This window comes from Hippocampus comes, unplaced genomic scaffold (assembly GCF_001891065.2).
Source record: "Hippocampus comes isolate QL1 unplaced genomic scaffold, H_comes_QL1_v1.1 scaffold367, whole genome shotgun sequence".
Lineage (NCBI taxonomy): Eukaryota > Metazoa > Chordata > Actinopteri > Syngnathiformes > Syngnathidae > Hippocampus > Hippocampus comes.
The window spans coordinates 848,037-869,357 of NW_017805741.1; the positions used below are offsets into that span (position 1 = coordinate 848,037).

Sequence of the window (21,321 nt, forward strand, 5' to 3'; positions counted from 1 at the left end):
TGATAGCATGCAAAAAAATAAAAGATTCAAAGCGCCAACGGAATTGGGACTTTTTCCACTCACGGTATGAGTGGGCCTTTGAACTGGTGGAACAAAAAAAAAAGTGGTACTTTTCGTTTTCCTGCTATGCGTGTCATCTAGGATATTTGATCATGGTCTATTTTCCCCCCATAGATTTAGTACGACCTTGGAGCAGAAGACACCAAGACAGTCCCCCTCACTTGTAACCGGCTGTTGAGTAACCTGGTCGCATCACTTCCTTCTGGTAGGGAGCCATTCCAAATAAGTGAGTTCTTGGGTCACTGTCAAATGACGAACTGAAGAGGAGCCCCCAACTCTTGCCTGAAAATACTTGGACAGATCCAATCCAAACTCAAGTGGTTAATGAAGAACGGTAAATATAAACAGGCCACAAGAAGGACATAGGGAGAGAAAAGAAATATTTATGGACTTTACATTCAGGCGAAATATACATTGCAGCATGATGATGGAGGAGAGGAAGAAGCCTGAATAGATTTGCACGAGACCTTTTGTTAGGATCTACCGAGGTCTGGTAGTGACAGCTCATTTCACTGGCACACCCATAAAAAACAAAACAAAACAAAAAAAAAAAAAAAAAAAAAGAAACATTAAAACGTGCTAGTTGCCAGCCAGCTAGCTAGCCGCCGCCAAACTCGCCCGTCCTCTGACCCTAATCTGGCGAGTTGAAGTCGGACGACATGCGACCGCCTGATTGGCTCAGATTTTGGTCACGTGCGGTTTGCCAGCCGCGCCCACAGTCACTCCCGGAACATGCTGAAAAGGCAACTCGGAATGGACATTTTGAAGTGGACTTTGAGCACTTTGGATGATGAACTGAATTCATGTCACGCTCATTCCAAATTATTAACAATGAGGCGGCACGGAGGGTTTAGCACGTCTCACTGTTGAGATTTCGGGTTCAAAGCCACATTCCAAAAGCATACATGATCGACTTTTAAAGATCTATAACGTCCTCAAAAACATTGACACATTCAGCATGACAATAAACGATGAGTTTTTATTTATCAGAACAACATGAACCTTGATAGCATGCAAAAAAATAAAAGATTCAAAGCGCCAACGGAATTGGGACTTTTTCCACTCACGGTATGAGTGGGCCTTTGAACTGGTGGAACAAAAAAAAAGTGGTACTTTTCGTTTTCCTGCTATGCGTGTCATCTAGGATATTTGATCATGGTCTATTTTCCCCCCATAGATTTAGTACGACCTTGGAGCAGAAGACACCAAGACAGTCCCCCTCACTTGTAACCGGCTGTTGAGTAACCTGGTCGCATCACTTCCTTCTGGTAGGGAGCCATTCCAAATAAGTGAGTTCTTGGGTCACTGTCAAATGACGAACTGAAGAGGAGCCCCCAACTCTTGCCTGAAAATACTTGGACAGATCCAATCCAAACTCAAGTGGTTAATGAAGAACGGTAAATATAAACAGGCCACAAGAAGGACATAGGGAGAGAAAAGAAATATTTATGGACTTTACATTCAGGCGAAATATACATTGCAGCATGATGATGGAGGAGAGGAAGAAGCCTGAATAGATTTGCACGAGACCTTTTGTTAGGATCTACCGAGGTCTGGTAGTGACAGCTCATTTCACTGGCACACCCATAAAAAACAAAACAAAACAAAAAAAAAAAAAAAACGTAACATCTAAAACTAAACACAATGTTTCCATTTCATGTTATCGAGCACAACAACGTAAAAATGAGGTGTTTTGAGAACAGCGGGAGAGTTTTCAAGTGACTGTGGATCCATCTCGAGGCTGTACACTGAAGAGCTGTGTTTTGAAATCCTGTGCTCCCTTATGTCTTTAGCCAAACTGGAAGAACATATTCCCAGGTCCAGAATCTTGGGGGGAGGGATGAGGAAAATGTTAGTCTCGAGTGTGCAATTTAAATGTTGAGAACGTACAAAGGAGTGTGAGGGCCACAAAGAAATTATAACAGAAAAAGAAACAGAATGCCATTGAAGTTATCACAAAAAAAAAATAAAAAAATAAAAAAATTCTTACCTGCACTGGAATCAAAAGTAAATCCTCCAGCATGGCCGCCGAAGAAAGCCCTGAAAATGTTGTTGGCATCGACATCTAAGCAGAAAAACAAAATGGAAAAACAAACAAGTATATTGTTAGCATTCCAACTATGAAAAGACTACTGATGACAACAATACCCAAGAGCTGCCTCAAAAATGCTACCTTTACAAACAGCACAGTCTGACAGGTAACAACATTTCACATGATATCAGGTCCATTTTTAAAAATGGAAACGTTGGTCCAAAAAAAAATCCAAGAAAATATGACTCGTGGCGCCATCCAGTGGTTCGCTTTCACAAGAACAGCAAGTCCGAGATGTGAATAAAATGAACACGGGGAGAGAGCACTTGCCTCCGCCGTCGAAGGTGCCGTCGTCACCCAGGTCGTGCCCGTTGTCGTATCGGGTCTTCTTTTTGGGGTCGGAGAGAACGGTGAAGGCCTCGCCCACTTCCTTGAATTTCTTCTCCTCTTCCTTTTGCACCTCCGGGGTGGCTGCACTGTGGCGGTCTGCCGAACGCAGAGAGAAGGTGGGCTTGGTGAAAACGGGCGACCCCCGCGTTGATCAACGGCCATCGTCGTACCCGGGTGGTGCAACAGGGCACGTTTGCGGTAGGCTTTTTTGATCTCGTCGTCGGTGGCGTTCTTGCCGACACCCAGCACCTTGTAGTAATCTTTCCTCTTGCTCTTCTTCAGCTCCAGCTTGGCCGTCTTCAGCAGATGCTTGTGGTCTGGATGCGCACAGGAAGCTGTATGTAGTCAGTGGCCCCGCGGGTCGACCGCTAAAAGACGCGCAAAGTCTTACCGGACGTTTTTTCGGACTGATACACTTTCTCGTAGTCTCGGACAGCCTCTTCGTACTGCTCTGTGTTCATGAAACTAAAGCCAGGCAAAGAGTGTGTCAGAAAAGTGCCAATGCGCACGTTGCCTGTAAAAGACGGCGGCATTTCTCTCAATCTGTCGTCATGTTGCGAGACTAACGCCACATTTTGCAACCCCACACCCCCCAAAAAAATGGAATGTTTCAAGAATATCAAATTTAGCGAAGAGTAAAGTATTTTGGGGTGGATAAAAAGTTGAACTTACAGACTAAATTTGCATTTTTTGCAGATGGGGAAAAAAAGAAAAGAAAATAAATCCGACTATGGCGACCAGGTCTTGTGAAGGCTATTTGACGAATTCTCAGTTTAAAAGGGCGGACGATCCAACGTACCACTGTGCTCTTCTCAAGTAGGCCTTGATGTACGTGTCATCCAGCTTGATGGCGCTGGTGCAGTCTTCAATGGCCTGATCGGGTTTATTCATCTATGGTGGAGCAGGAAGTCAATGAGGACAACAAGGAGGAGGATACAAGAAATCCATTGCTCTGTTCCATTTACCCGCTGCGGCGGTAATCAAGGTCATCTGTAAGTGATACCTTGGCTCCTGCTGCGGCTCTGTTGCAGTAGAGTTTGGCGTTGGTCTTGATGTTGTTGGGGTCTATCCTGAGGGCTTCGCTATACAGCTGATAGGCGGCTTCGTAGCTGTTGTTCTTAAAGGTCAGATTTCCTTCCTCCTTCTTGGCTTTTAAGGCTTTGGCATTCTGAAACAGACGTTTGTCTTGAAGCCGCTCTCGAGACGGCAAACGCACACCGACGGCAAAAACCCACTCTGCAGGCAAGCCGGGCCTTTTCGTGGTCCGGCGCCATGCGCAGCGCCTGCACGAAGAACTGCACGGCCTTATCGATGCAGTCCTCGTAGTAAAGACACAATCCTCGCACGTAGAGCGCATCCGCGTTTGTGGAGTCCATTCTCAAGATATCGCTGCGGAAAAAGGAAAGCCAAAGTCACGTGATCCTTGTCAATGTACGGACTTTGCCAACATCATGATGAGAAGTGCCCACCTGGCGACAGACTGAGCTTCGGGGTAGCGTCCTAAGAGAGCCAAACATTCGGCCTTGAGGATTTTGAAGCGATGGCAGGCAGAGGCCAAGGCCAGGGCCCGGTCCATGCAATACACCACCTGGCTCAAGATGACCCAACTTTCACTTTCAGTATATCGTCGTGGTGGAATCAGACAACGTTATTGTGGAGGAAGCAGTAAGCCGAGGATAAAGAATATATGCCCGTGGTTGTATTCAATGCGAATGTGCTATCCTCCATCTACAGTTATGCGTTGTGCTACAAGTTTTGAACAGAGTATAAACGACCTTTCTGAAGTCTCGCTTTTCAAAGCCAAAATCCGCCAGTCGCTCAAACTCCAGCAGAGTTTCGGCATTCTTGTTCTGTCATGAGAGAGGAAAAGCGGATGAGCAACGGCGTACAAAATGTGCCCGGCGTGATTTAATTATAAACAATTAAAAAAAAGAAAAAGTGGATGCTTTCCCACCTCTTGCTGAGCCTCTCGGTTGCTGGGTTCCAGATCCAGAACCTTCTGGAAGCAGCGGGCGGCAGCCATGGCATTCCCCAGAGACAGGTGGCACTTGCCCTCGCGTAAATGACCCTTGCGGGAGGAAAGAAGGAGGCCACCTCGTAAAAAAACTTGCGCGGTTGAGATTGCGAGCAGGAGGGCGATTGGATAATCCCACCTTCATGAAACAGTCGTCCAGGCGCACGGCCTGCTGGGAATCTTCCAGGGCTTCCCGGAAGCGGCAGAGCATCATGAGGGTGGCCGCCCTGTTGCCGTAATAGCTGGCGTTTTTGGGACATGCATCTCCACGGGAGACGAAAGACAGAATTAGATGGACGATCTGACGCACGCCACTGGTCAAATGTTTGGGAACACCCCTACGTTCGATAACATGACAAGGTGTCTCTGAACTTCAAACAACTCCTGTCAGTTTCAATGAAAGTGGTTTGTGACGGATGAAGTCCACTTACCGATGGCCTTGGTGTAGTAATTGAAGGCCTCCGAGTAGTCTTTCTTGCTGTAGAACGCATTGCCCTGCTCTTTGAAGCCTTCGGCCTGACTGAGAGGGGAAAGCGGAAGAGCAAAAGTCAAGGAAGAGGTCTTGGCAGGTTCCTTCACCATGAGAATACTGATCTCAAATCCAAGAGTGATAAGTGGCTGCTTTCTAAACTTAGAGGGGCTGACACGCACTTCCTGTAATCCGCGTCACGGGAGTCAAGTGTTAAGTGGCAACAATGTGGACCGACACCCTGCAGGAACTACCTGCTATGCTGCTCCCTAAAATATCACATTATAGCACACTCTCACTCAATCGGGAACTCACCGACTCCAAAAAATGCTCAAGAGAACCCAACTCAAACGGATTCTGAATCATGCTGAAAATTTGCCTTGCCGATTAATTGGACAGGCCTTGGTTATAACCCTTTCAGCAACAGATCTACGAACATAAATGGCGCTACAGCACGTAGACAAACAATAAATAACGCCGAAGGGCATATATTCTTTGTACTCTGCGAAGAACGACCGATGGTCTTTGTGTTGCGCCATCCAATTACACTGCCCCCGGTGGCCAAGGTATGCACAGCAACGAGCAGGCCATCGAATGCAAGCATGAAGTCATGGCACAAAAATTGGTTACGTCTTATATTCGTTTGTGCTTTCACTGTACACTTTTAAGAACAGAAAGGCACAGTGTTGTTTTTCTTATCAAAAATCAATTCCAAAAAATTGTGGGGGTTGTTTTATAGAGTGCTGGAACACGGGCGGTTCACTTTCATGACGATTTGGGTTCATACACATTGTAGGTCAGGGGTGGCCATTATACGCGAATGAAACCATGCCACAAGTACGGTATAAACGTTAATCATTTTGTATTCTAATCAATTGCGGGTTAAATGGTTTTGGGGATTTTACGAGCACGTTTGACGCGTTATTCTGTGGGCTCCTCACTTGCTGCTGAACGAGTATGACGACTGTTGAGTTCCGGTACGTGTATTGAATAACGACTCAATGCTGATATTTGCTTACCGTTAATTTCATTCTAGAACGATGACTGTGACGGACTCAACTATTCTTCAGTGAGCGCGTGATCGCTATTGTGTAGAACGAAACAAACACGCGATCACACAACTTCGTGAATCGAGAGAGGGGATAGACATCCGATTCTGAGTGTATAGTTACACCTTTACTATAACACGTAAATGCAACGAGTCTGTCGTTGAATACAAAACCAACGCGGTGAACACGTTATTTCAATTCCTGGGACACGCTGGCGAGGTTAGCTTCGAAGATAGCACTGTTGTGGCCAATACTTCTAACTCGGGTTATAATCAACACTATTATTATTTGAAGCGCAGTTAAAGCCCAATCATTTCCCATCTCACCGTTCCAGGTCGCCGGCATTGTGAAGCTGAGACTCGGCATCCACCGGCACGTCGATGTCAACAGCAGCCATTTTTTTCTCTGGAAAGGACGACGGTGTCGTGACGTCATTTCCGAGTACAAGCCGCCGTTTAAAAAAAAAGTTTTCATGTGAAAAGAAAACAAATTCGGACGCTCATTATAAAAGGGATTAAACGACAATACATGTTGTATTTTGTTGAGCTGAACATACATAACATAAAATGAAATAGGTTCAGATTTACTGGGTCGAAAAGAATTCTATAAATAAGAATAAGAATATATTTTAATTTTGATTGTTTCAATGCAGGGAAAATAAACGCAACCGTAACTGGGTAATAACAGTACTACAGAAAAATGAATACATTATGCACACTTGAACACATTTATCACATTGTAGCCTACATTATTGCACTTGATAGTTACGCCAAGATGGAAAAGCTTCTTAAAAAAACATTTAACAGACAGATACAGTAGAGCACAGATCATGAAATTGGATTTTTCTCATCTTGTGTCTTGATATTGCGCAAAAAGCATAACAGGAAAGCGTTTGAAGAATTTGGAAAAAGGTTCCCCACCCCTCCTTTAATGGCTCATGTCAAATATAGTTTACACTCTTATTAAATGAAATAAAAATGCATTTATCAAGTATGGTGAAAGTTCTTGGCTTTGTATTACGGCAGAGAAAGACAGACAGACAAACAGAACTTACCGGTATGTATTTGATGATGACGACCCTACAATGCAAAGTGACTCAGCTATTTTTTATTTTATTTTTTTTGCTTTGTGCTTTGTAAGACATGTGATTGATATACGGAGTCTAATCCAGGAATCATACTGTTTTCCCGGAGTACAACTAGAAATCTCTCAAATTTGGCAACAGAAGTATAATTGGTGGGCACTCTTGTGTCACGACAGATTGTTCTGGTAAATAAAACAAAGTATATTCACTATTATGGCTTCCAATAGGGTCAGACCCCAGGGAACATGCACTCAAACGGTTGAGTGATGGTCCTTCACCTTCACCTTGACTTAGGAGCTCCATTTTCTCATATATGAAATGAGATTTCCCCCATTGAAATTAGGTCTCAACAATTGATCAAATTGAAATAGACATTGCAATGTGGTAGAATGCAATTTTCTACTTGTCAATTGGGACACCCATAAGTCAAAGACGCACTGTATTGAGTTGGCGCGTGTGCAGACTGTATTGACGATGTGTCAAATGTGGCATTTTGTCCTCATTGTCAATAAGGAGAGAAAATAATGGGCGGGTGTGTGGGCCTGAGGGGTCCCGGAGCAGGCCTAAAAAGGGCGGGGCTTATCAAGGGATTGTGGATGATGGCCGTGGGGCCCTGCGGAAGTCGTAGTGCCAGCGGTGAGGATGCCAAAGTGCACAGAGCGGCGGGATTGAGGCTGCTGCTCAAGAACCCTGCCGGCAGGGCCTTGGACAGCTGCTTCTGCAAGGCCAGCTTCGTCTGCAACACAAAGGTCATCGTTCAAAATGGACAGCAGAGGGCAGTGGTTGTCTACATTTTGGACACCAAGTACTGCGAGGAGGGGGGGGGGTTGTCATATTAAAAAATAAAAAACAAAAACAAAACACAACATATATATGTATGTACAATGTATAATTCTTACCACTAATGCAGTGCTGGGCTGCAGTTTATTATAGGGTGTGATTTTGGCCTTCACCCTCACAGGCTTCCCGGCCAAATGCTCTTTATGTCTCCTGCTGTTCATGTGCTGTTAAACACATATTGAAGACATTCAAAAAAAAACGCCCGTGATTTATGATGGGTGAAAATGACATTTTCTTTCACTACTTACAAAAAGCTAGGGACATTGGGCAGTCCGGTGAGATTTCAGGATGAACCAGATTTGCTGTATAAGCTTTACGGGTGAACTTCATTTAACAGTCCATAAAATGTGGAATGTACATCCAAGCGTCAGTCTTGCAGGACTTTCCGCACAAATTGCTGTGCTCTAATAAAAGCACCCTTTTTGTGAGTAGTGTTTTTTGAAGCATTTTGCTGAAAACTCTCAGCGCCATTGACCTGTTTGAGCTGTGACTCCGAGTTGACGGCCACCTGGCACAGTTGACAGTGAAAACGCTGGCCGGTGAAGCCCGTCGCCGCCCCGGCCCGGTTGGTGCCCATCCGCTGCTTAATTATTCGGCAGGGGCGTCTCGGCGAGGACACCCTCTTCGCCCTGCGGTGCGACTGGCTGCTGTTGGGACTGTGCAGCATCTGCTTGTGTTTGGAGCCTGGTGAGAAGAGACACAAAGGGCATGCAGGACCAGAGTCATGCCCACATGAGTGAAATGTAGCATTGCATTGAGTAGCATCAGACTCTCTCCGACCCGTCCCAGTTAAAAACAAAGAAAAAAACGCAACTCTACTCGTATACTTGTCAATGGATGAGGTAAAGTGAGACTCGAGTCAGAATTTTGAAAAAGTGACATGGCCCCCCAAGCGGAGAAAGATTCCCCACCCTTGTGTTGGACATGTCCAGTCCAGATTTAATACACACCACTGCAGTGAGCTTCCAGTTGGGAGCTGGAGTTCACCGTCACTTTGCATGTGGGACAGTGGAGCTGTTTTTTGTGGGCCTCCTTCTCCTCCACCGCCACCTCCTTATTCTCTTCCTTGCCAGCAGGAGGCCCCCGAGGGTCGGGCTGCGCTGCCGAAGCGGGAGCTGTTCTGCAGCCTTCCATCGGTGTCTCCTCTCGCGTCGAATGGTGAAGCGGAGGGCTGTGAGCCATTTTCTGGGACAGCTGAGGAGAGTGGTTTGCAGAAGTGTCTGGACTGGAGAGAGCGGGGTCCGGGGAACGCCCATGGCGCTTTTCCGGTTGTGGCGTTACGCTTAGTAAGTCTGAAAACATATATACACGCACAGGCATAACAAAGAGTCCACCCCGGGTGTATTTGATACGATAAAACCAAGAACCAACTGATGTGACTTTTTTCCCCACCCATCAGTTATATTGTTCTACATCTGATTCTTGATGAGTGTGTTTTCAGCTCATCCATCATTCCTGACGTCTCTGTCGTTCATTTACGCTGTATGGCCAACGGCACATCGATCAAGCGCCATGGCAACCGAGGGAGCTTACCATTATGTGGACGTCGGGAAATGAACAACATTAAAAAAAAAATTGGAGAAAGTTGTAGTCATGCAGCATGAAGAACAACGGCGAACCGCTGTGCACGGTGCACTACAAATTAAAAATTAATTATAGAAAACAAAAAAACTTTATTATCGAGATCCTTATGGACATATTTGAGAGATTTTTCTGTTATATTCCTTCCTTTTCATTTATTCAATGTGTTTTCAGATTTACTTCTGAAATTTAGATTTGCATCCAAATACTGTATTTATCCAAACGTACCGGTATTTGAAGTGTAGATTTAATACAAACACCGCATTTAACTCATGAACACAGTACTATTTTCTTGCATTATGTGTATATTTTTGTTGTTATTCATTCTGATCCCTTGTTGCTTTCATTGAATTTGCGGTCGGTGTTGATATGGACGCGGCGCAGGAGCGGACAAAACGTGCGCTTCATTTCAGGATTGTATTCAAACAGCATTGCTTGACATATGAAAAAATGTCAATGTTTTCTTTGTTTTTCAATGTGCTAGGTGTTGATACAACTAGTCAATGTAAAATCAGCAATGAAAAAAAAAAGCCACAATCGCACCCTGTCGCAAAATCAAAAGCAGATGCGCCAGTGATGAAAGCTAAAAGCGGCCAGGCTTTCCAGGTGCTCTTTGCGTGTGCTCTAACCCTTCTTTGCAGGGCGTCTGTGCTGGATGGGGGCAATTAGCCATGCGACAGAGGCTATGATTGCAGGGCAGGTAATAACTGCTAATCAGTCAGCGGTGGCAGCGACAAGACTTGGCATCTCATCGTCGTCTGCCTCAATTACTAGTCATCACCTAGAGGAGGGAGAGTGGGCTCTTTCAAAATATGGATATTAGCTTGGGCAGGTGCATGGAATCCGGTTCCCCCTTCAAACCCAAAGTCTGTGTGTGTGTGTAGTACCTGTTCTTTCGTCTGAATTCAAGCCTGTTGGTGGTCCACTTGCTCCCGCCGTCCCCTTCTCCTTTTCCTTCTCCGCTGCAGATAGGTTGTGCTTGTTCTTCTGCCGGTTCCTCTGGTTCTCGATGGCCTTCAGCTTGCGAGTGTGTTTGTGACCCTTGTAGTGGGCCTCAGCCTGGTTCTGGTCATGCCACGCACGCACAGACACATTTCAGAGGTAGCAAAAGTATGACATTAAGTAGAAGTACAGATAATTTTTTTTTTTTTACCAAGAGCTAGCTAGCATTCGTGCAGGAAAAACAGCTCTTTCCCGTAGGAATGATAACATTGTGAAGCGGCGAGTAAAAACTGCTAATGCTGAGCTCATGATTATAGCACAAACAAAAAAAAAAATGCACATGATTTTAGCTTGTGGTTTTTAGACTGTCACAAGACAACGCAGTCACCACGAATTGTTTTGGTACCTTACAAGTGAACAAGTCTCTGCATTTTGACGTTGTGTTGTCTAACTCGAAATTACAGCTATCGGTTTTCAGAATTTACATTTGAAAATGTTGGTTAAGTCCAGTCCAGATACCTGACAATCTTTTGAAGTACAGCCACAAAATATTTGTACTTTGTTACTTCCCACCAGTGAGACATACACGCAACAGCAGAGCAAACGTACACGGGGGTGACTTAGTTGGCCAGGGGCAGCCTGAAATCAGTTAAGTGCAATGGCTCCATCTGCTCCATCTCGTCGGCAAGCCGGGAGACAAATAATAAAAGTCGGCGCTTGAGCGCGAGGGAGCCCCCGCGTGGTCGTCCTGAACATCAATGTTCTCGCAAACGAGCGCCCCCGTTGGGAGTCGTGGCATCTCCCGACCGTCTTCCCGAGCTGATCTGCTCATCTCTCCACTGATTGGGTGTGACACAAATTGCCTTAACGTCTGTCAACACTCACGTGACCCTCTGAGCTCATCTCGGCGCACGAGCTGTAGCGAGGGCCCATTTCTTGGTCGCAAGAATGAAAACATGGAAAAATTCAATCGAAAGGAGGCAATGCCTCAAAATGCTTCTTCAAGATGGATATTTAGGTGGCGTTTTCACGCACTTTAGAATACAAAAAAAAAGGAGGCAAATGAGGACATCATCGCAAATGTGTCCCCGTTCCTCGCAACTTGCTAAAAAAAGAAGAGGGGCCTTTGTTGGGCGAGCTAACAATATAAATGCAAATATGGATGAAAAAAAATGAACCGTGCTGAATTCATGTGAAGAGGAAGGTGCGATAAGGAGAGGGAAGAGGAACACGCTGATTGGTTTCTTCTCAGAAGCCAGAAAAAAACGGAAGAAAGATAAGGAAAGGCCGCCTCAGGAATATTTTTCGTGACAGACCGTAGGAGATGTGCAAAAGAGGAGCTGGGCGCTTACAGCGGAGTTAAAGCGCAGGTGACAAATATTACAGGAGATGGTCGTTCTCCTCTTCGGTGGGGCGATGCCGAAGGTGTGGTTGATCACCGCTCTTTGCACCGGATCCATCTGTGGAAAGACATTTTCGGTTGGACGAGTTTAGTATGGGGCGGGGGGGAACGCAATGGACAGACGGTTTGCCGGCCACGTTATTGCCATCTTGGTTCTGACGATTGCACGGGCGACTGAATCTCACCGCGTTGAAATTTGGGAAAAGGCTGAGGGGCGATGAGGCGCTGATCCTGAGGGGCAAGAACTGCTCCAGGCGGTTGTGCGGCTGGAGGCTCGCTCGGCCCGGCAGGGGCAAGGAACCCAGCAGCGGGTGGACTTGGTGGTGGGACACAGCACCTGCAAACAAACACATCAGCCCGTGTCGTCAAGCCAGTCCAAAGAGACACGCACTCGTCCCGCTGGGCAACGCGCGCACCAAATCAATGAAAAAGAGCGGCAAAGGATCGGTCCTTCCGCGTGAGCGGCTCGTCACACTTCGCTGGCCTGAGCGCTATTCGATGGCTCATAATTTACACGCGCCGTGACCTTTGTCTCAACTCAAAGCAAACATTCGAGCGCTGACATTTACACAGGGTGGTGTGACACAAAGGTGTGGGGGGCCGAGTCAACATTTTGCATGTTACAAAACGCAATTATCTTCGAGTTGTTGCAGAATAACTGGGGCGTTCATTCGGTGCGGGCAAAAGAGAGCGCACCGCCGATCCAGTCTCAGCGAGTGTGCGGCCTGAAGAGTTGCTGCAAGAAGCGTGAAAGATGGCTCCGCTCGCACGTATCTCGTCAATGTGACATTGGGTGGGGCGGGGGGTTGACGTATTCTGGAAGACTTTACAACGGTTAATGTATAGAAATATACCAAAGCGATAACTAACCGCGAATCTGCATTCGCTCCCTTTTTGGATCCAAGAAGGATCCATTTCCCAGAGTGTAGGTCACAGTGGCCAGCTTTCTCATTTTGAGTGGGTATAAAAGATTATGAGGAAAATAAAGTGCAGTGAAGGGGAGGGGGGAGGAAAAAAAAAACAGCACATAAGGTTGAGTCTCTATTATTTCCAAGATTAGTCTCTGGGTGACTCAACACCACAGAGGGAGAGATGGAGGAAATGAGAAGCTTTGATGGCGGCAGAGTGGCACCCGAGGAAATGGCAGCTTTGGTTCTTTTCACGGCGATCATCCGTCTGAGTCTGCTTCCCTGTCAGCAGTCTCACGGTGGCTCTCATTTGCCCATCGACTTTTTGTGACTGCTTTTCAGCGGGCGGAGAATTTAAGAACATAGATCGGGTCGCATGTGACGCGGTGGTGCAAAGCAACCAAGACCAAATATTTGTTGGTGCACTTGAGTCGACTTTTCGGGGATCTGTGGTTTACTTGACAAGTACAAGTCACGTGACACCATATAAGGGCATTGGGCCGACTTTGGACATTTACACGAAGCCGCGTTCCTCACTTTTGTTGCTGTTAATGTAATGACTGCGTGTTGAGTTATTTGAAGGGGCCGAATGAGCAACAAGTTTTTTGGGGGTGCAAAAGGGGTATCGGTGGAGCCCAGGTTTCAAAGCAAACACGGTGAAGCGCCATTTGGCTGTTATGCTGCAAGCAAATGGAAAAAGCTGCCAACACGAGTGAAGTCAGCCCCAAGTATCAATGCTTTTCGATCCTGTTGTTGTCAATGCAAGTCATTTAAATAGTTTGAGACCGTCAAAAAACATTCGCTTCAAGCTGCCTTCAATACTTTGCATCTGAATCTGAAGTATGCCGTTTAAAGTTAAGTTTGCCAAAGTAAGCCAGTTCTGAATAGAAAAAGTCCAAATATAATCAGCATTCCATTCCAATTGCTGGCAAAATATACAAATGAATGAGTAACCCCCCTGCCCCCTCCCCACGCTGCTTTTATCTTTAACAGGCTTCAATTATGCGAGCTAATCCGGCCATATTTCCTCAGGGAGGCATTGGCATAATTGGCAGCAGTCTGCTCTGACATTGACGTGTTTTTTTTTTCTTGCCTTGAAATGATGCGTCGCATTCGGGGAACAGCATTGTGAGGTAGCCCCCCCGCTACCCCCAATAAGAGGGGCCAATTAGTCCAAGAAACGGGCCTCACCGGCGCGGGGATGCTGCGGAAAAGCAGGCGCTGGCAGGGAAGCAATGGAAGCGAATGGGCAAAGCGAGCACATTTTTCATGGGGCAGTTGTTCCATCGCTGCCAAGCGCCGCATTCCACTGAGCTTACCTAAGAGCATCTCCGCTTGTTTTGGGATTCTTCCGCTGGTCACTCAACCTCCGTCATTTGAACTGCCATCAGGAAGTTTGGGCAAATCCCAAGCTGGTCTCCGTCCGTGTCTTTACAACGTCGCGGGTGAAATGGCAGTCCTTCCTCATTGTGGCGCGCATCCGGAGTGGCGGGCGCTACCGCGTAGCAATTAAAAAGCGCCATGCTCTGTTGGTCCCCATGACCCCCCCAACTTTGTTTTTTTTTTTTTTTTCACCTGAGACGAGGAAAGTGGGATGCTGCGTGTGCGTGAAAAGCAAGTGTGTCCTCTTCCCTGTGTGAGAACGTAAGAGCGCAAAAGATGGAGCGAGTGAGTGAGAAAGGGGGAAGAGAGAGAGAAACATCCTTCATCTCCTCTTCCTCCCCTTCCTGCCAGCGCCGATTTCTATTCAGAATTCCCACCTGCATGCTCCCCTGAGGACACTTGACTTGAATGTCTTTCCTTCCTGGAATTACTCGAAAACAATGGGAATGATTTGCTCGTGTTCTCTTTTTTTCTTCGCAAGATGCAGCTCTGCTTCATGGCAAACAGTGTGTGTGTGTGGGTGTGTGTGTGTGTGTGTGCGTTGAAGGGGGTTAAAAGGAAATATGAGTCATTGGCACAACAGATGTGTTAGTGTTGAGGTTCACCCAGTGGATGGGGGCGGAACTCATTCGAATCGATGACACCAGCATTGCTGTTACACAGGTCCAAGTTTGAGCGCACGCGGCTTCAGATTTTCACCTCCTCGTTTGAATTTGCCGGTCGAAATGAAGATGTGATACAAGGTAAATAGTTTGGAAGGGAGACGGAATGCAATTTACAGTTCAGCAGACACGTTGATTCCAAAACAGACGTGGCAGAAATTCTGACTTGGTCAACTTGGGCCGGCTAATTCACGGACTTTTCTTGTTCCTCGGATTGATGGCACAGACCGACGTGCTTGTGGAACGCATCGCGCGCTGGAGAGCTGGCATGAGCTAGCAGGCCAGCTATTACGTTTTTCTGAATGACGCACAAATATTTGAGAAATGCAAGCAAGGCCTACCCGTGCCGACCACCTTGGCCAGTCTGCGCAGTCTCCTCTGGTGCGTCTTGCCCTTGTAGTGGATCTGGGCCTGGGCCCCGGAGTTGAGACGGATGCTGCACACCTGGCACACGGTGGCACTGGCGCCGCCTTGACGCCGCTCTCGCTTCGCCCTCGGCGTCAGCCTCTTCCTGGCTTCGTTTTCCTCTTCTTCGTCTTCCTTCTCCTCCTGACTCTTGGCAGGAAGGCGGGGACACTTTCCATCTGGGGCGGGGAAAAAGGTGCAATTGAAATAAGATGGTCTGTGTTCCTCAAAAGTTCTGCAGCCAAGATTTAGAACTGACAAAGCCTTTTCAAGTGAAAATGCTTTCCAAAACCAACAAGAGTCCCGTCGCCCGGATGACCATCTCCACAGACAAGGTGTGTGTGCGTGTGCGGGTGGTATGTGGCTCAAGTCTCCACAGGGGGGCAACGTGACTCCACGGGTTCGGCGTCATTACCGTGATGGAGGGCGCTGACGGCCACCGTTCTTTTCCCAAACAGAGATATCACACCAGAGTGATTGCTTCAGCCTTAGATTTATCTGCTAATAATCTGCGGTCGGCGCCACCATGTGAACAATCCGGCCAGTAGAGTGAGCTGGACATTAAGAGCGAATAACAGTATCTCCGCCACGTATTCAGGGCAATATATCAGAGACGGTGGTAGGCCAGCTCCAAGAGCTTGTCAAGTTTGGAGTTGGACAAAAAATGTTCAGGGGAAAAAAAAAAAATCTCTCCCTATCTATCTATATAGATAGCTGCCATATGCTTGAAAAATCAACTTCAAATGGATACACGCACAGTAGTAGACGGCAGTTTTCAAATATTTGGAGAGAAACAACAACATTTTGGTTGGTCGCTAGTTTCTATATATTTCTATATATGGTGGTTTGAAGCTCCAGCATCTGCTGTTCGTGTGCGAACGTTGCTCCAAGTGGAACTCAATTATTCCTTTTCGCGCCTCGCCATGCGATAATAGCCGCAATTACAATCCCCGGCGTATTTGATATTTCTCCCCACATCTCCCTTCATTTGCAAACCCCACCAAACCCCTCTTCCCCAAAAAATCAGTTTGCAGAAATTTCAATTTGTCCGCTGGAGAGATGAAAGCAGAATGGAAATCTGTTTGGGCTGGAATTTATCTGCCTCCGAGCAGCGAGGCGGACTTCAAAGCCAGACATCCGTCACCAAGATTAATTTGAGTGATGGATGCCGCGTCCTGCCGTCCGGCAAGCTGTTTCACAAAGATGGGGACGGAGTCATGGTTGGTAGTCCCGAGCAAGCAGGTGAACATTCACACTCAGATTCACACAGGGGGACACCTTGAAGTCTTCATTTCAGATCATATGGAATATTGAACACCGCCCAAAAAATATACAGTCACAACAATTAAAATAGAAGGGAAAAAAATGGAAGACACACACACACACACACACACACACACACACACACACACACACACACGCACACACACACACACACGAAGAACATTTGGAAATTGAATTTTGCCTCGTGGTATGAAGGCAAACGTCACTGATTGACACAAAGAATCCACTTGACACACACAGGACTCTTACTTCAACCAACATCCAGACCCTCCTCAAACCCGACAGTCAGAGCGAGTACTGAGAAGCTTGATTAACGCAGAATGACAGGTGGACTATAATTAAAGTTGTCGCTAGGCAACCGGGCGGCTTTTGTGAGAGCACGAGTTTGAAACCCTCGTCGCACACAAATAGCGGCTCCATTATGCTGTAATTTGAGCACAAAAGGCCAAGAAATGGGACCGTTTCAGGCGAACACGACTTCCCGTGGCTGCTGTCAATACGAGACGTGTGCAGTGCTGGAAAATGACCGCTTTAGTTGGCGAGGAAAACTTGTTTCATTTCACATTGGGTGAATAAAAAAAATTATATATATATATATATATATATGTATATATAGCATGCATTTTCTAAAACCATTTTTTCACATTCTCATATATTGTCTGGATATATAAAACTAGCTTAGAGCTAACACACAATGCAAAACACCATTGAGGGGCAAACAAAAGTAGCATTGATGTCGAAACCACAAAATACCTTTCAAGAGTTTCTACCCGAATTCCGAACACAATCAGTGGCTGACTCCAGTCACAGTCGTCGATGTCAAGACAGTGGAGAGAATAGTATTGTTCACCCCATCTGTGGCACGACGGATGATATGTTAGCATGAAGATTGTTGACGTTGAACGTACGCCTCCCCGCCACCCTGCAACAAAGTTGTGGTGACTGGATTTGAATGCTTTTGTACGATGAAGAACGTTACTTAAAACATGGGCCGTGCAGTGAACAGAGGTTGCAGGATGGCGACAAACTCAAACGCAGCAGTGATTCACACTGTTAGGTCAGTGAGTGGGAGTTGTTAAGTGGATGCGTATTTTTAGTCGCTCCGTTTCCACCGGGACTCTCACCGTTGCGGAAACGGCGCCAAAGAACTTGTTTCTGCCGATAGCGCAAGAGACAGGGCACCCACCCCTCTTGAAGACGCGAGGCTCAACCGTATCAGGTGGGCGCTGGTATATTGGCAGTGTCCCACCTAACGCCTCTGTCCTGGCTCGACATGCATCTGGCGGACACCCCGCGGTCATCGGCAGATAACGCGCACCACTGTGTAGCTGCAGATTAGCTGCGGTGTGAAACAAAGAGCCTGAGCAGGTTCGGGACATGCCAGCTCTTTAATTAGACCCCTGCTATCGGACAACATTCACTCACACACACGCACGCACGCACGCACATACACACACACACACACACACACACACACACACACACACACACACACACACACACACACACACACAAAGCGACTCGGGTATGGCAGAGGCCACTATTTTACGATCTACGTGGTCGACTTAATTTGTCTCCTCTCTTACTCCAAACCAAAACTTGCAAGTCGGGTCACTTGTATGTCAAGGCAGAGTTGTATTTTGTCATTCTTTTGGTGCGTCGTTCAAATGTTGCTCATGCCCTGTCTGATGCGGCCGCGGCTTAATAGCAAGGGAGGCGTCGCTGTCGTGCCGGCTACCCGGTAACAGGACGCACAGCGGGGGCTAAACGAGCGGACGCCTCACGGTGGCAAAAACCCCTTGGCGAGCGTCCAGCTGAGTAAAGGACGTGCGACGGAGCCAAGGACAAGAGCGCCGCGACGGCAGAGGGGAGATAAGAGGCTCGTCGGGCAAAGACGACAGACAATGGCTTTGTGACGAGGGGAAAATACTCGCACAAAGAAGATGATTTATACCGCAATGCAAATAGAGTCTGGAGTGGGCCAAACACACAATGGCTGATTGGCCCGAGATCATTTGAGTAAAAAACAGGAAAGGAAAAGGTGCAAGAAAAAGTGGAACGTTGGAGAGGAAGTTTTGTTTGTTTTTAACCGCAGGGAGGGACTGCACTCCGACCAAGGACAACAGCAATTGTGGGCATCTGTCACCGACCATCTGGGCGGACCCCAAGGCTGCTAAAGGGATGTGACCTCTGTTTCAAGTGGAACACACACACACACACACACACACACACACACACACACACACACACACACACACACACACACACACTCCTTCAACTCTCACGAGCCACAACATTAGGAACACCGATACCAGCGCTGAATCAGACAATTTCGCTTTGACAAATTTGTCCTGATCATGGACTCGGGTGAAATCTTGCATTGTTGCATATTCACCCGAGTATTTTGGGAAGCCATATGAAGGAAATGCCTCGCAGCTGAATCTTAGCGTCCGCCTATTGAGTGGGATAGAGACAGGCTGCCGTATCGCCATCAACGCGGCGCATCCGAGACGCGTCATGCGCCCGCGCTCTCCATTCCCAGCGCGGCAGCGTTGCCGTTCCGGGAGCTGTCGAGGTGCGCGGACGAGGCGGGAAGTGTCATAGCCCTGCTCTGCACTCGGATTGTTTCCAAATGTAAACGCGCGTTCACACCCTTGTATCGCTGCCAAGAACACTTGACTCCTTCCGCGGGTGGCTTTTTATAGCCAACTCTCGCTGGGATTTACATATTGAGATCTAATAACGGAGCCGGTGTGTATTTACTGCTCGGTATTGACATTGAGCGGTGCGATGGTTGGAGCGTTAATGTGTCCGCTTTTAATAATAGGACAGGACGGGGGCTCACCGGCCACAACATTAGGTACACCCGCCCGAGCTCACGAGATACAAGCACCAAAGTCAAGCGGTTCCATTATTTTCTGAGCAAGGCCCAAGTGATGGGGATTTTTGGGAGGCCCATCTTGATATTTGGCAGAATAAAATTCGATCACCAATTCATTGGTTGATTCATTAAAAAACATAAAATAATGCCTTCTTTGGTGCCGTAACATTAACAACAATAAAGATACGAATTGCAGGCAGAACATTTCACGGTTCCAATTAGGGCTGCGCGATATATCATGTCATGATATATATGTCATGACGATAATGGCCCATTCAACGTGCAGATGGCAAAGACGCGCAATACGTTTCCTATGATGAAAAAAATGGATTTCTTTCCTCAGATCAAAACAATATCAATTCTTCAAATATTGCAGCGATAGCGATGTCAAGTGATTCAACATACGTCGCAAATCGCATGTTTTCGGGCAGCCGGTTACAATGTGGGTCGCGTCTGTATTTTGAGTGTGCAAGGAAGGCAAGAAGGAAGAAGCGGATGAATGCCGATTGCCTTTGAACAGCTGGCCAAAAACAAGCGCCTTGCTCTAATTCCACTGTACGGCAAACGATCCGCGAGGCTTTATCGCGGCCCGACGCATTCATGTGCGCCATACTGAATATCAGAGGTCAAAGGGCACGTCCTCATGAGTCATGTCAGAAGGAGCACGATTCGGCTTGGCCATTGTGTCGGCATGCGTGTCTCTGGGAAAATCTGTTGTTGTTTTGAAAACGGATTAAATATTCTTGGAGGATCCCTGAATGAATGTGACGCTAAATGACAAACGTACAGCATGTATGTCCAGGCCATGTTGTTCTCAGCCACCCATTAATTATCCCAAAGATGAAATGACCTTCGCCTTCAGCAAAAACCGCATCGCAAAGGTGAAAAGATCCGATCCAGTCATTTGTTTTCCAGACCAAATCATCACAACGCGAGATAAAAATCGGCGGCGTTGCCAGAAAGCCATCCATCCTGCGAGTGTCTTTATCTATGCCGACTCCTGACGGGCTAAATTGAAGAGATTTTATTTAATTAGGTCCCTCTCTGGGTAAATGGACGCAATTGCCTGAATGATCACGCCGGCTCCTTAAGGCGGTTTGGCTTGGGGACAATAAAGCGTTGCTGCTCCGCGACACAAAGCAGTCGCGTTGAATCCAATTCTTATCTGGGCCGTGCAGATTCTTCTCATTAAAAGGCAGGTCCAGCTTTGGCGGGTATTCTGCTTGAGTTTTATCCACACTAAGACTGGCCGGTTTGACTCGTGTACCAACAACAGGCAAGGAAAGACGTCACAGATTAATGTGAGGAAATCCACAAAGAGCCCAAATGCAATAACAACGATTGGCAATTTTGCGTCACCCGCCTGTCTTGTCGACGGGGTTCCAAATTGGCTGCAAAATCTGAAAGGATGAGCTTGTTTGACAGGACCCCTGGAAATAGCCAAGATGAGCCGAAAATGGCTGCTTCACAGCAAAATGGCTGACTTCAGTAGCTTATCAATCATCGCTCTGTGTTTTGACAAAATGCCAGAAGATAGAACGCGTGTGATCGAGTGTTCATATTTGTATTATTTCCGTCACGCTATTGTTTACGTCGGTGTTTGATGTTTTGAAGGTTTAGCCTTGTTTCATGTGCTCGGTTGAATGGAAACAAAACACGGTGATAGAAATCTAAGTCCTTTCTCCGTATCAAATGGTTTGCAAAGCCACCAAGTAAATCGGACTTGGTTACTTTGACCTGCAATGTAAATTCGGCCTCGGACAGAGGCGCCGTGATCAGAAGTGGCCATTTGACAAAATTGCCTACCGACAGAAGCTCCCTCAGCGTGTTTCAGTCATGACCGGGGGGCGGTGGGGAGAGGGGTGGGGACATCACAAAAATCAGCCGAGCGGCGAATGCCATAATGGCTCCCTAATTTAACGGCCATTTAATTTG

The 21,321-nt window shown here is 46.9% G+C and overlaps 2 protein-coding genes across 4 annotated transcripts in view; both read right to left on the reverse strand.

Moving 5' to 3' along the window:
• Positions 1–1,019: 1,019 nt before the first annotated feature.
• LOC109523977 (dnaJ homolog subfamily C member 7-like) lies at positions 1,020–6,461 on the reverse strand. The gene is made up of 14 exons (XM_019883518.1): positions 6,341–6,461; positions 4,928–5,016; positions 4,636–4,760; positions 4,437–4,550; positions 4,258–4,332; positions 3,952–4,070; positions 3,718–3,871; positions 3,486–3,650; positions 3,282–3,373; positions 2,874–2,947; positions 2,653–2,799; positions 2,423–2,578; positions 2,051–2,125; positions 1,020–1,887 (listed from the first exon to the last, which is right to left on the reverse strand). Exons 1-14 carry the CDS (start codon positions 6,409–6,411, stop codon positions 1,850–1,852), a joined length of 1,494 nt encoding a protein of 497 aa, XP_019739077.1. The 5' UTR covers positions 6,412–6,461; the 3' UTR covers positions 1,020–1,849.
• Positions 6,462–6,624: 163 nt separating this feature from the next.
• LOC109523970 (zinc finger protein 385D-like) overlaps positions 6,625–21,321 on the reverse strand; it is a 19,161-nt gene continuing 4,464 nt past the window's right edge. Inside the window, exons 3-10 of one of the 3 annotated variants that reach the window (XM_019883504.1) lie at positions 15,158–15,400; positions 12,049–12,200; positions 11,814–11,921; positions 10,407–10,584; positions 8,889–9,230; positions 8,414–8,622; positions 7,998–8,102; positions 6,625–7,834 (exon numbers count right to left, since the gene is read on the reverse strand). In XM_019883504.1, coding sequence (XP_019739063.1) covers positions 7,604–7,834; positions 7,998–8,102; positions 8,414–8,622; positions 8,889–9,230; positions 10,407–10,584; positions 11,814–11,921; positions 12,049–12,200; positions 15,158–15,400 — 1,568 coding nt within the window. In that variant the 3' untranslated portion in view covers positions 6,625–7,603. Of the gene's footprint in view, positions 7,835–7,997; positions 8,128–8,413; positions 8,623–8,888; positions 9,231–10,406; positions 10,585–11,813; positions 11,922–12,048; positions 12,201–14,090; positions 14,607–15,157; positions 15,401–21,321 lie in introns of those variants that run through there. The other 2 variants (XM_019883505.1, XR_002169874.1) reach the window with 2 other exon arrangements.